The 14695-nt window shown below is 32.6% G+C and overlaps 1 protein-coding gene across 4 annotated transcripts in view; it reads right to left on the bottom strand.

The window, feature by feature from the left end:
- The window catches only part of LOC145248877 (putative thiopurine S-methyltransferase), a 149612-nt gene that overhangs the window by 121411 nt on the left and 13506 nt on the right, over positions 1–14695 (bottom strand). For 3 of the 4 annotated variants that reach the window (XM_080110633.1, XM_080110636.1, XM_080110634.1), the window contains exon 3: positions 239–331. The exons of the other annotated variant lie outside the window; for it this stretch is intronic. In XM_080110633.1, the coding sequence (XP_079966759.1) occupies positions 239–331 (93 nt within the window). The remainder of the gene's footprint in view (positions 1–238; positions 332–14695) is intronic. 4 annotated transcript variants of the gene reach the window in all.

Here is a 14695-nt window from a genome sequence, read left to right as displayed (position 1 = left end):
ATGAGGTGATCTCTTAATTGTATATTTTGCAAGAATTATACTATGTATAGAATTATACTATATATAGAAATATACTATATATATAGAATTATACTATGTATAGAATGATACTATATATAGAATTATACTATGTATATAGAAATAAATGAAAGATTAAAGTTATATTATTATGAATTTAAAATTAAATTTATTTATAAATTTTATAAATTAAAGATTTTATAAATAAAATGTTACTTACATCTTCATATCTACAGTCTTTCCACATAAAGGAAAGAAAATTTTGATTCCTTTTCGACCAGCGATAAATTTCTCTAAATGCTTCTCCAATGAACTAAAAGAAAAAGATTGAAAACAAAATTAGATTTGTTTCTGAATTTTTTAGATGACGATGCATGCTTTGGACTATTTGGATTATTTGAACTACTGTTCTCATCTTGACCATTATTCTCACCACCTTTCGGTCAACCCAACCTTCGACCTTCTTCAGGTGTATCTTGTCAAATTTGGGAATCTCCCTGTTGAACTTGAGAATCTATATGGGATTTCGAACGGAATCCTTTATTTAATCCACAAACCACAAAGACCCATGGTGTAATGGATCAAGTACTAAGTAAAACTTCAGTTCTAAGTGACACTCTTCTGGAGGTTGAAGGTTCAATCCTCAGTGTGGGCGAAACTAAGAATACAATTGTGAATTGCTCACAACTTATACCTGATCATGGCTGATGGAATGAAAGCAATCTACTCTTGTTTATAAAATAAAGGGTACCATTGGAAAATTTGTACAGATTCCCGAGTTTGACAAAAAAAAAAAAAATCCCGAGTTTGATGAGATATACGTAAAGAAAGCCGGACTGAAAAGATGAGAATAGTAGTTTGAATAAGCCTAATAATACAAAACTAGCGAGACCGTCGACAGTCGACAGAGATGGCGGAAATTTTCTGTTCTATGTCTATCCTTGTAGCCATGTCACTAGTAAGGGTGCTGGAGGTAAACATTTTATCTGGGCTGACGTTATCCGCCTGATAGTCAGGGACCCGAACCTTGGATTAACCACTAAGGAGGCTGTCCTATCAGCAGGCGCAAAGTACTGGGGCTGCTGTATTGCCATTTGGTGAATGGATTCTGCGCCATGCAGTAGTCTCTGGTGGGGCCTCTCGCTGCCATACTAGTCGGTAATTGTTACGGCTTTACCTTATCATGTGCTACAAAAAAAAAAAAAAAATTCTTCATTACTTTTCTCTTTGTTTCCCCTCTCTGCTCTGTCCTGCTCTAAGCAAGTCTGACGTCCTAGTCCACAAACTCCAAAATTCCATCATGACAAGTTTCAATAAAAAATACACGATTAAACCCGGATCTGAAATTCCAATGTAGACCCCCACTACCATGTCTCCTTCTCCAACATCAGGGGTCTACGTTCTAACCTTCCAGAGGTTGAAGCCCAATTACAGGAGACTAAACCAGACCTTTTATTTTTAAGTGAAACTGGAATTGGAGAGACTATTTCCCTAAATGAGTTCGTAATTAAAGGATACTCTAACCTAACTTCCAAATCTGACCCCCAAGATCGCCATGGGGATGGAATATGCGCCTATATAAAAGATGGCTTTCCATGTGGTAGGGACATCTCCAGAGAAGATCCTAACTTACCCTATATGTGCTTCCGAGTAGCACTAGCTCACATTACAGCATTTATATTTACTCTCTATCGCCCCCATAACAGCGGAGTTACTATCTTTAAAAGCATATCTGAGAAAATTGACCAAGTTCTATCAGCATATCCTTCAGCTAACATTTACGTATGTGGAGACTTCAATGTTCACAATGTGGAATGGTTGACCCACTCAAACAAGACCGATGATGAGGGGAGATTCTGTCATGATTTCTCCATTGCTTATGACCTCACTCAGATTGTTCACGAACCCACCCGTGTGCCCGACAATGACGGCCAGTATGCAAGTCTCCTAGACCTTTTTCTCACAACTTGCCCTGAACTATGTTCAGTTTCCGTTCTGTCTCCTCTTGGATCTTCCGACCACTCAGTTGTATCAATTAAGATAAAAATGAAATGTAATAAGTCCTCAGACGTACCTCTCCATCGTACAGTATATCGATACACTATGGCTGATTGGGATAGTTTCCGTACATTTATATTGGATCTTCCTCTGTGTTCCATGTTTAAAAAGGATGTGTCGTCTATAGTATCAGACCTGACAGAATGGTTAATCGTAGGTATAGACAATTTCATATCCTCGACAAAGTTCGAGCAAAAACCTAACAGCCAGCTGTGGTTTTCTCCAGAATGTGCTGCTGCTATTGTGCACAGAAATCACTTTTTCCACTGCTTCCAACGTAATAGATGTATGGAAACTAAAGCCGCTTTCAGGACTGCCAGCAACCATTGTAAGAAAGTAATAAAGAATACAAGAGAGTTATATGCTCAGTCTGTCAAGTCCAAAGTAGCTGATCAGCGGCTTGGTTCCCACCAGTTTTGGCAAATTGCAAACAGAATCCTGAATAAAAGCGTGTGCTCCATCCCAACTATCATCAATGGACCTGAGTTAATCTCGTCAGCATCAGACAACGCCAAACTCTTTGCCAAGAACTTTGCAGCCAATTCTACCCTTTGCAACCAAGGCCGCCAACCCCCAATATTTCCTCCTGTATCAGAAAACACACTATGTGATATACGTATATCTGTATGTGATGTTGCCAAGCTAATCAAAAACCTTGATTCCAGTAAAGCAACCGGCCCTGACGGTATTCCAATTATAGTACTCAAAAAACTTCAACCAGAACTAGCACCCATACTTACAAAACTGTTTCAACGTTGTCTTAAGGAAAATTGCTTCCCATCACCCTGGAAAATCTCATCAGTATGCCCTGTATTTAAGAATTCAGGTGATCGTTCATCCTCCTCTCAGTACAGGCCAATAAGTCTCCTGTGCATCATGAGTAAGTTGCTGGAATATGTGTTAAATAGAGAAGTAATCAACCATCTCAGCAAAAATAACCTTCTTAGTGACACACAATATGGTTTCCGTTCTGCTAGATCTACAGCAGATGTGCTTACAGTTATATCTCATAGAATTAGCGAATCTCTCGACAGAGGCAACCTTTCTAGGGCAATTGCTCTTGACATATCAAAGACCTTTGATAGGGTATGGCATAAAGATTTACTTCACAAGATCTCCAGCTATGGTATAGCTGGAAATGTCTTCTCAATTATGAAATCGTTTCTCTCTGATAGGTTCATAAGAGTAGTAGTTGATGGGCAAAAATCAGAAGCTCACAGTATAAATGCTGGAGTCCCTCAGGGGTCCATCCTGGGCCCAACTCTTTTCCTGATCTACATTAATGATCTTCCAAATCACATCCTTACATCATTCGTAGACATTTTTGCTGATGACACTACCATCTATGGTAGCACATCTAAGACAGTAAACAACCAAGTTCTCTCTGATTCTCTCTCCTCTAATCTTGATCACGTTGTACAATGGGGAAAGGAGTGGCTGGTTACTTTTAATGCATCTAAAACCTAGCTTCTATCTTTACATCATCAACGTTTTGATACCCATCTGGCATCAATTAAAATGAATGGCTCTCGTCTTGGGGAGGCCTCAAGTTTTGACAGGCTTCTAGGCTTGACCTTTACTCCTGATCTTAAATGGAATACGTACATCAAATCTGTTGCCAAGGCCGCTGGAAAAATGGTCGGATCCTTCTATCGATCCAGTAGATATCTCACTGCTGATGCAATTCTCTATCTATATAAGAGCCAGATACGTCCAAGGATGGAATACTGTTGCCACATATGGGAAGGAGCTGCTAGAAAAGACTTGTCCTGCCTTGATAGGGTTCAAAATAGACTTCGTGGCCTGGTGGGAGATGTCCTTTTCTCTTCGCTGCAACCTCTATCTCACAGAAGAGATGTTGCGAGTTTGTCTCTGATGTATCGTTATTTTCATGGAAAGTGTTCAACTGAGTTTCAATCTATGGTTCCCCCTCGCCAAACTTTCACAAGAAACACTAGACTAGCTGAAAACATTATCAATAATTTTCCCCACTCTTTATCTGTACCTAAACCTAAACATAGATTCCATGATCAAAGCTTCTTTCTTAGAACTGCACGCCTGTGGAATTGTCTTCCGTTTTCCTGCTTTCCAGCTGTCTACAATATGGTTGTCTTCAAGTCCAACGTGAACAAGTTTCTGATGAGCCGTTCCACTTAAGTTAACAAATTTACCGAACTTCCATTACTATCGATTACTATATTGTCCTTTTGACTACTCTACACTCTTTAACCCTTATCCTTGAGTGGCCTATCGGCCTTGATAAGTGGTGACGCCTATGTAAAAAAAAAAAAAAAAAAAAACCTGTGGAATTCCACAGCACACTCTTTTATATGTAATATATTGATGTTGCCATTCTGTGAATGTTCAGTGTAAATGGAGACACCCTGATATTATCTTTTGTTAAAACTGAAAAAGTATTTATCTAAGCTAGCAGGGACGCTCGGCATAACCCAGTCGTAAAATACGCATAAATATGATATTTTAATTCATGCAGAGTCAATTTTCTATCGATTCCTATATATAATAAAGTTGTGATTCCAAAAATAAAAAAACTATATCTATATGAATTGGGTGTATCAGCTTGAATTGAAACTGAAACCAAAACTTATGAAGAAAAAATATATATGTATATAACTTGAGTTCGTTCAGCTATAATCAAAACCAAAACTTATGAAGAATTCTTGGTAAAATTATTTATAAAAAAATATAGATGACTTGAGTGACACCAGCTATAATCGAAACTGAAACCAAAACTTATTAAGAATTCTTGGTAAAATTATTTATTATAAGAGATGGAAGGTCATAACATGTTGGCTGACTACTGCTAGAATATAAAAAGGGAGAATGACACTCAACAGAACAGGTTTAAGAGGTCAAATGTAGTTTAAACTGACAATTCTGTGTCTTTCATTCATGGCCAATAATAAAATAAAAAATTATAGTACATGAAAACGATGTCTAATTAAGAGATTTTATATGAGGATATTTTTCTTATACCGAAATGGGTCTTATGTGACATGTACCGTTTTTTAACATGAAATTTGTTGCACAGTGTTATTAGACATAGGAACATGAAATTTGTTGTACAGAGTTATTAGACATGAGAACATGAAATTTGTTGCACAGAGTTATTAGACATAGGAAGATAAAATTTGTTACACAGTGTTATTAGACATAGGAACATGAAATTTGTTGCACAGTGTTATTAGACATAGGAACATGAAATTTGTTGCACAGTGTTATTAGACATAAGAACATGAAATTTGTTACACAGTGTTATTAAACATAGGAACATGAAATTTGTTACACAGTGTTATTAGACATAGGAACATGAAATTTGTTACACAGTGTTATTAGACATAGGAAGATAAAATTTGTTGCAGTGTTATTAGACATAGGAACATGAAATTTGTTGCACAGTGTTATTAGACATAGGAACATAAAATTTGTTGCACAGTGTTATTAGACATAGGAACATGAAATTTGTTACACAGTGTTATTAGACATAGGAACATAAAATTTGTTGCACAGTGTTATTAGACATAGGAACATGAAATTTGTTACACAGTGTTATTAGACATAGTAACATGAAATTTGTTACACAGTGTTATTAGACATAGGAACATAAAATTTGTTACACAGTGTTATTAGACATAGGAACATGAAATTTGTTACACAGTGTTATTAGACGTAGGAACATGACATTTGTTGCACAGTGTTATTAGACATAGGAACATAAAATTTGTTACATAGTGTTATTAGACATAGGAACATAAAATTTGTTGCACAGTGTTATTAGACATAGGAACATGAAATTTGTTACACAGTGTTATTAGACATAGGAACATGAAATTTGTTGCACAGTGTTATTAGACATAGGAACATGAAATTTGTAACACAGTGTTATTAGACATGGGAACATGAAATTTGTTGCACAGTGTTATTAGACATAGGAACATGAAATTTGTTGCACAGTGTTATTAGACATAGGAAGATGAAATTTGTTACACAGTGTTATTAGACATAGGAACATGAAATTTGTTGCACAGTGTTATTAGACATAGGAACATGACATTTGTTGCACAGTGTTATTAGACATAGGAACATGAAATTTGTTGCACAGTGTTATTAGACATAGGAAGATAAAATTTGTTACACAGTGTTATTAGACATAGGAAGATAAAATTTGTTACACAGTGTTATTAGACATAGGAAGATAAAATTTGTTACACAGTGTTATTAGACATAGGAACATGAAATTTGTTACACAGTGTTATTAGACATAGGAAGATAAAATTTGTTACACAGTGTTATTAGACATAGGAACATGAAATTTGTTACACAGTGTTATTAGACATAGGAACATGAAATTTGTTACACAGTGTTGTTCGACATAGGAAGATAAAATTTGTTACACAGTGTTATTAGACATAGGAACATGAAATTTGTTACACAGTGTTATTAGACATAGGAACATGACATTTGTTGCACCGTGTTATTAGACATAGGAACATGAAATTTGTTGCACAGTGTTATTAGACATAGAAACATGATATTTGTTGCACAGTGTTATTAGACATAGGAAGATAAAATTTGTTACACAGTGTTATTAGACATAAGAACATGAAATTCGTTACACAGTGTTATTAGACATAGGAAGATAAAATTTGTTACACAGTGTTATTAGACATAGGAACATGAAATTTGTTGCACAGTGTTATTAGACATAGGAAGATAAAATTTGTTACACAGTGTTATTAGACATAGGAAGATAAAATTTGTTACACAGTGTTATTAGACATAGGAACATAAAATTTGTTACACAGTGTTATTAGATATAGGAACATGAAATTTGTTACACAGTGTTTTTAGACATAGGAAGATAAAATTTGTTACACAGTGTTATTAGACATAGGAACATGAAATTTGTTGCAGAGTGTTATTAGACATAGGAACATGAAATTTGTTGCACAGTTTTATTAGACATAGGAACATGAAATTTGTTACACAGTGTTATTAGACATAGGAACATGAAATTTGTTACACAGTGTTATTAGACATAGGAACATGAAATTTGTTGCACAGTGTTATTAAACATAGGAAGATAAAATTTGTTACACAGTGTTATTAGACATAGGAACATGAAATTTGTTGCACAGTGTTATTAGAAATAGGAACATGAAATTTGTTGCACAGTGTTATTAGACATAGGAAGATAAAATTTGTTACACAGTGTTATTAGACATAGGAAGATAAAATTTGTTACACAGTGTTATTAGACATAGGAACATGAAATTTGTTACACAGTGTTATTAGACATAGGAAGATAAAATTTGTTAGACAGTGTTATTAGACATAGGAACATGAAATTTGTTACACAGTGTTATTAGACATAAAAAGATAAAATTTGTTACACAGTGTTATTAGACATAGAAACATGAAATTTGTTGCACAGTGTTATTAGACATAGGAACATGACATTTGTTGCACAGTGTTATTAGACATAAGAAGATAAAATTTGTTACACAGTGTTATTAGACATAGGAAGATAAAATTTGTTACACAGTGTTATTAGACATAGGAAGATAAAATTTGTTACACAGTGTTATTAGACATAGGAACATGAAATTTGTTACAGAGTGTTATTAGACATAGGAACATAAAATTTGTTACACAGTGTTATTAGACATAGGCACATGAAATTTGTTGCACAGTGTTATTAGACATAGGAACATGAAATTTGTTGCACAGTGTTATTAGACATAGGAAGATTAAATTTATTACACGGTGTTATTAGACATAGGAACATGACATTTGTTACACAGTGTTATTAGACATAGGAACATGAAATTTGTTACACAGTCTTATTAGACATAGGAACATAAAATTTGTTACACAGTGTTATTAGACATAGGAACATGAAATTTGTTGCACAGTTTTATTAGACATAGGAACATGAAATTTGTTACACAGTGTTATTAGACATAGGAACATGAAATTTGTTACACAGTGTTATTAGACATAGGAAGATAAAATTTGTTACACAGTGTTATTAGACATAGGAACATGAAATTTGTTGCACAGTGTTATTAGACATAGCAAGATAAAATTTGTTACACAGTGTTATTAGACATAGGAACATGAAATTTGTTACACAGTGTTATTAGACATAGGAAGATAAAATTTGTTACACAGTGTTATTAGACATAGGAACATGAAATTTGTTACACAGTGTTATTAGACATAGGAAGATAAAATTTGTTACACAGTGTTATTAGACATAGGAACATGAAATTTGTTACACAGTGTTATTAGACATAGGAACATGACATTTGTTGCACCGTGTTATTAGACATAGGAACATGAAATTTGTTGCACAGTGTTATTAGACATAGGAACATGACATTTGTTGCACAGTGTTATTAGACATAGGAAGATAAAATTTGTTACACAGTGTTATTAGACATAGGAACATGAAATTCGTTACACAGTGGTATTAGACATAGGAAGATAAAATTTGTTACACAGTGTTATTAGACATAGGAACATGAAATTTGTTACACAGTGTTATTAGACATAGGAAGATAAAATTTGTTACACAGTGTTATTAGACATAGGAACATAAAATTTGTTACACAGTGTTATTAGATATAGGAACATGAAATTTGTTACACAGTGTTTTTAGACATAGGAAGATAAAATTTGTTACACAGTGTTATTAGACATAGGAACATGAAATTTGTTGCACAGTGTTATTAGACATAGGAACATGAAATTTGTTACACAGTGTTATTAGACATAGGAACATGAAATTTGTTACACAGTGTTATTAGACATAGGAAGACAAAATTTGTTACACAGTGTTATAAGACATAGGAACATGAAATTTGTTACACAGTGTTATTAGACATAGGAACATGAAATTTGTTACACAGTGTTATTAGACATAGGAAGATAAAATTTGTTGCAGTGTTATTAGACATAGGAACATGAAATTTGTTGCACAGTGTTATTAGACATAGGAAGATAAAATTTGTTGCACAGTGTTATTAGACATAGGAACATGAAATTTGTTACACAGTGTTATTAGACATAGGAACATGAAATTTGTTACACAGTGTTATTAGACATAGGAACATAAAATTTGTTGCACAGTGTTATTAGACATAGGAACATGAAATTTGTTACACAGTGTTATTAGACATAGGAACATAAAATTTGTTGCACAGTGTTATTAGACATAGGAACATGAAATTTGTTACACAGTGTTATTAGACATAGGAACATTAAATTTGTTGCACAGTGTTATTAGACATAGGAACATGAAATTTGTAACACAGTGTTATTAGACATGGGAACATGAAATTTGTTGCACAGTGTTATTAGACATAGGAACATGACATTTGTTGCACAGTGTTATTAGACATAGGAAGATGAAATTTGTTACACAGTGTTATTAGACATAGGAACATGAAATTTGTTGCACAGTGTTATTAGACATAAGAACATGACATTTGTTGCACAGTGTTATTAGACATAGTAACATGAAATTTGTTACACAGTGTTATTAGACATAGGAACATAAAATTTGTTACATAGTGTTATTAGACATAGGAACATGAAATTTGTTACACAGTGTTATTTGACATAGGAACATAAAATTTGTTACACAGTGTTATTAGACATAGGAACATGAAATTTGTTACACAGTGTTATTAGACATAGGAACATAAAATTTGTTGCACAGTGTTATTAGACATAGGAACATGAAATTTGTTACACAGTGTTATTAGACATAGGAACATGAAATTTGTTGCACAGTGTTATTAGACATAGGAACATGAAATTTGTAACACAGTGTTATTAGACATGGGAACATGAAATTTGTTGCACAGTGTTATTAGACATAGGAACATGACATTTGTTGCACAGTGTTATTAGACATAGGAAGATGAAATTTGTTACACAGTGTTATTAGACATAGGAACATGAAATTTGTTGCACAGTGTTATTAGACATAGGAACATGAAATTTGTTGCACAGTGTTATTAGACATAGGAACATGAAATTTGTTGCACAGTGTTATTAGACATAGGAAGATAAAATTTGTTGCACAGTGTTATTAGACATAGGAAGATAAAATTTGTTACACAGTGTTATTAGACATAGGAAGATAAAATTTGTTACACAGTGTTATTAGACATAGGAACATGAAATTTGTTACACAGTGTTATTAGACATAGGAAGATAAAATTTGTTACACAGTGTTATTAGACATAGGAACATGAAATTTGTTACACAGTGTTATTAGACATAAAAAGATAAGATTTGTTACACAGTGTTATTAGACATAGGAACATCAAATTTGTTACACAGTGTTATTAGACATAGGAAGATAAAATTTGTTACACAGTGTTATTAGACATAGGAACATGAAATTTGTTACACAGTGTAATTAGACATAGGAACATGACATTTGTTGCACAGTGTTATTAGACATAGGAACATGAAATTTGTTGCACAGTGTTATTAGACATAGGAACATGACATTTGTTGCACAGTGTTATTAGACATAGGAAGATAAAATTTGTTACACAGTGTTATTAGACATAGGAACATGAAATTCGTTACACAGTGTTATTAGACATAGGAAGATAAAATTTGTTACACAGTGTTATTAAACATAGGAACATGAAATTTGTTGCACAGTGTTATTAGACATAGGAAGATAAAATTTGTTACACAGTGTTATTAGACATAGGAAGATAAAATTTGTTACACAGTGTTATTAGACATAGGAACATAAAATTTGTTACACAGTGTTATTAGATATAGGAACATGAAATTTGTTACACAGTGTTTTTAGACATAGGAAGATAAAATTTGTTACACAGTGTTATTAGACATAGGAACATGAAATTTGTTGCACAGTGTTATTAGACATAGGAACATGAAATTTGTTGAACAGTTTTATTAGACATAGGAACATGAAATTTGTTACACAGTGTTATTAAACATAGGAACATGAAATTTGTTACACAGTGTTATTAGACATAGGAACATGAAATTTGTTGCACAGTGTTATTAGACATAGGAAGATAAAATTTGTTACACAGTGTTATTAGACATAGGAACATGACATTTGTTGCACAGTGTTATTAGAAATAGGAACATGAAATTTGTTGCACAGTGTTATTAGACATAGGAAGATAAAATTTGTTACACAGTGTTATTAGACATAGGAAGATAAAATTTGTTACACAGTGTTATTAGACATAGGAACATGAAATTTGTTACACAGTGTTATTAGACATAGGAAGATAAAATTTGTTAGACAGTGTTATTAGACATAGGAACATGAAATTTGTTACACAGTGTTATTAGACATAAATAGATAAAATTTGTTACACAGTGTTATTAGACATAGGAACATGAAATTTGTTGCACAGTGTTATTAGACATAGGAACATGACATTTGTTGCACAGTGTTATTAGACATAAGAAGATAAAATTTGTTACACAGTGTTATTAGACATAGGAAGATAAAATTTGTTACACAGTGTTATTAGACATAGGAAGATAAAATTTGTTACACAGTGTTATTAGACATAGGAACATGAAATTTGTTACAGAGTGTTATTAGACATAGGAACATAAAATTTGTTACACAGTGTTATTAGACATAGGCACATGAAATTTGTTGCACAGTGTTATTAGACATAGGAACATGAAATTTGTTGCACAGTGTTATTAGACATAGGAAGATTAAATTTATTACACGGTGTTATTAGACATAGGAACATGACATTTGTTACACAGTGTTATTAGACATAGGAACATGAAATTTGTTACACAGTCTTATTAGACATAGGAACATAAAATTTGTTACACAGTGTTATTAGACATAGGAACATGAAATTTGTTGCACAGTGTTATTAGACATAGGAACATGAAATTTGTAGCACAGTTTTATTAGACATAGGAACATGAAATTTGTTACACAGTGTTATTAGACATAGGAACATGAAATTTGTTACACAGTGTTATTAGACATAGGAAGATAAAATTTGTTACACAGTGTTATTAGACATAGGAAGATAAAATTTGTTACACAGTGTTATTAGACATAGGAAGATGAAATTTGTTACACAGTGTTATTAGACATAGGAACATGAAATTTGTTGCACAGTGTTATTAGACATAGGAACATGAAATTTGTAACACAGTGTTATAAGACATGGGAACATGAAATTTGTTGCACAGTGTTATTAGACATAGGAACATGACATTTGTTGCACAGTGTTATTAGACATAGGAAGATGAAATTTGTTGCACAGTGTTATTAGACATAGGAACATGAAATTTGTTGCACAGTGTTATTAGACATAGGAACATGACATTTGTTGCACAGTGTTATTAGACATAGGAACATGAAATTTGTTGCACAGTGTTATTAGACATAGGAAGATAAAATTTGTTACACAGTGTTATTAGACATAGGAAGATAAAATTTGTTACACAGTGTTATTAGACATAGGAAGATAAAATTTGTTACACAGTGTTATTAGACATAGGAACATGAAATTTGTTACACAGTGTTATTAGACATAGGAAGATAAAATTTGTTACACAGTGTTATTAGACATAGGAACATGAAATTTGTTACACAGTGTTATTAGACATAGGAAGATAAAATTTGTTACACAGTGTTATTAGACATAGGAACATGAAATTTGTTACACAGTGTTATTAGACATAGGAACATGACATTTGTTGCACCGTGTTATTAGACATAGGAACATGAAATTTGTTGCACAGTGTTATTAGACATAGGAACATGACATTTGTTGCACAGTGTTATTAGACATAGGAAGATAAAATTTGTTACACAGTGTTATTAGACATAGGAACATGAAATTTGTTGCACAGTGTTATTAGACATAGGAAGATAAAATTTGTTACACAGTGTTATTAGACATAGGAAGATAAAATTTGTTACACAGTGTTATTAGACATAGGAACACAAAATTTGTTACACAGTGTTATTAGATATAGGAACATGAAATTTGTTACACAGTGTTTTTAGACATAGGAAGATAAAATTTGTTACACAGTGTTATTAGACATAGGAACATGAAATTTGTTGCACAGTGTTATTAGACATAGGAACATGAAATTTGTTGCACAGTTTTATTAGACATAGGAACATGAAATTTGTTACACAGTGTTATTAGACATAGGAACATGAAATTTGTTACACAGTGTTATTAGACATAGGAACATGAAATTTGTTACACAGTGTTATTAGACATAGGAAGATAAAATTTGTTACACAGTGTTATTAGACATAGGAACATGACATTTGTTGCACAGTGTTATTAGAAATAGGAACATGAAATTTGTTGCACAGTGTTATTAGACATAGGAAGATAAAATTTGTTACACAGTGTTATTAGACATAGGAAGATAAAATTTGTTACACAGTGTTATTAGACATAGGAACATGAAATTTGTTACACAGTGTTATTAGACATAGGAACATGAAATTTGTTACACAGTGTTATTAGACATAGGAACATGAAATTTGTTACACAGTGTTATTAGACATAGGAACATGAAATTTGTTGCACAGTGTTATTAGACATAGGAACATGAAATTTGTTGCACAGTGTTATTAGACATAGGAACATAAAATTTGTTACATAGTGTTATTAGACATAGGAACATGAAATTTGTTACACAGTGTTATTAGACATGGGAACATAAAATTTGTTACACAGTGTTATTAGACATAGGAACATGAAATTTGTTACACAGTGTTATTAGACATAGGAACATAAAATTTGTTGCACAGTGTTATTAGACATAGGAACATGAAATTTGTTACACAGTGTTATTAGACATAGGAACATAAAATTTGTTGCACAGTGTTATTAGACGTAGGAACATGAAATTTGTAACACAGTGTTATTAGACATGGGAACATGAAATTTAATGCACAGTGTTATTAGACACAGGAACATGAAATTTGTTGCACAGTGTTATTAGACATAGGAAGATGAAATTTGTTACACAGTGTTATTAAACATAGGAAGATGAAATTTGTTACACAGTGTTATTAGACATAGGAACATGAAATTTGTTGCACAGTGTTATTAGACATAGGAACATGAAATTTGTAACACAGTGTTATAAGACATGGGAACATGAAATTTGTTGCACAGTGTTATTAGACATAGGAACATGAAATTTGTTGCACAGTGTTATTAGACATAGGAAGATGAAATTTGTTACACAGTGTTATTAGACATAGGAACATGAAATTTGTTGCACAGTGTTATTAGACATAGGAACATGACATTTGTTGCACAGTGTTATTAGACATAGGAACATGAAATTTGTTGCACAGTGTTATTAGACATAGGAAGATAAAATTTGTTACACAGTGTTATTAGACATAGAAAGATAAAATTTGTTACACAGTGTTATTAGACATAGGAAGATAAAATTTGTTACACAGTGTTATTAGACATAGGAACATGAAATTTGTTACACAGTGTTATTAGACATAGGAAGATAAAATTTGTTACACAGTGTTATTAGACATAGGAACATGAAA

The sequence above is a fragment of the Euprymna scolopes genome, chromosome 27 (assembly GCF_053919585.1).
Source record: "Euprymna scolopes isolate OS-2025 chromosome 27, ASM5391958v1, whole genome shotgun sequence".
Classification (NCBI taxonomy): Eukaryota; Metazoa; Mollusca; class Cephalopoda; order Sepiida; family Sepiolidae; genus Euprymna; species Euprymna scolopes.
This window is presented reverse-complemented; position numbering and strand designations above follow the sequence as displayed.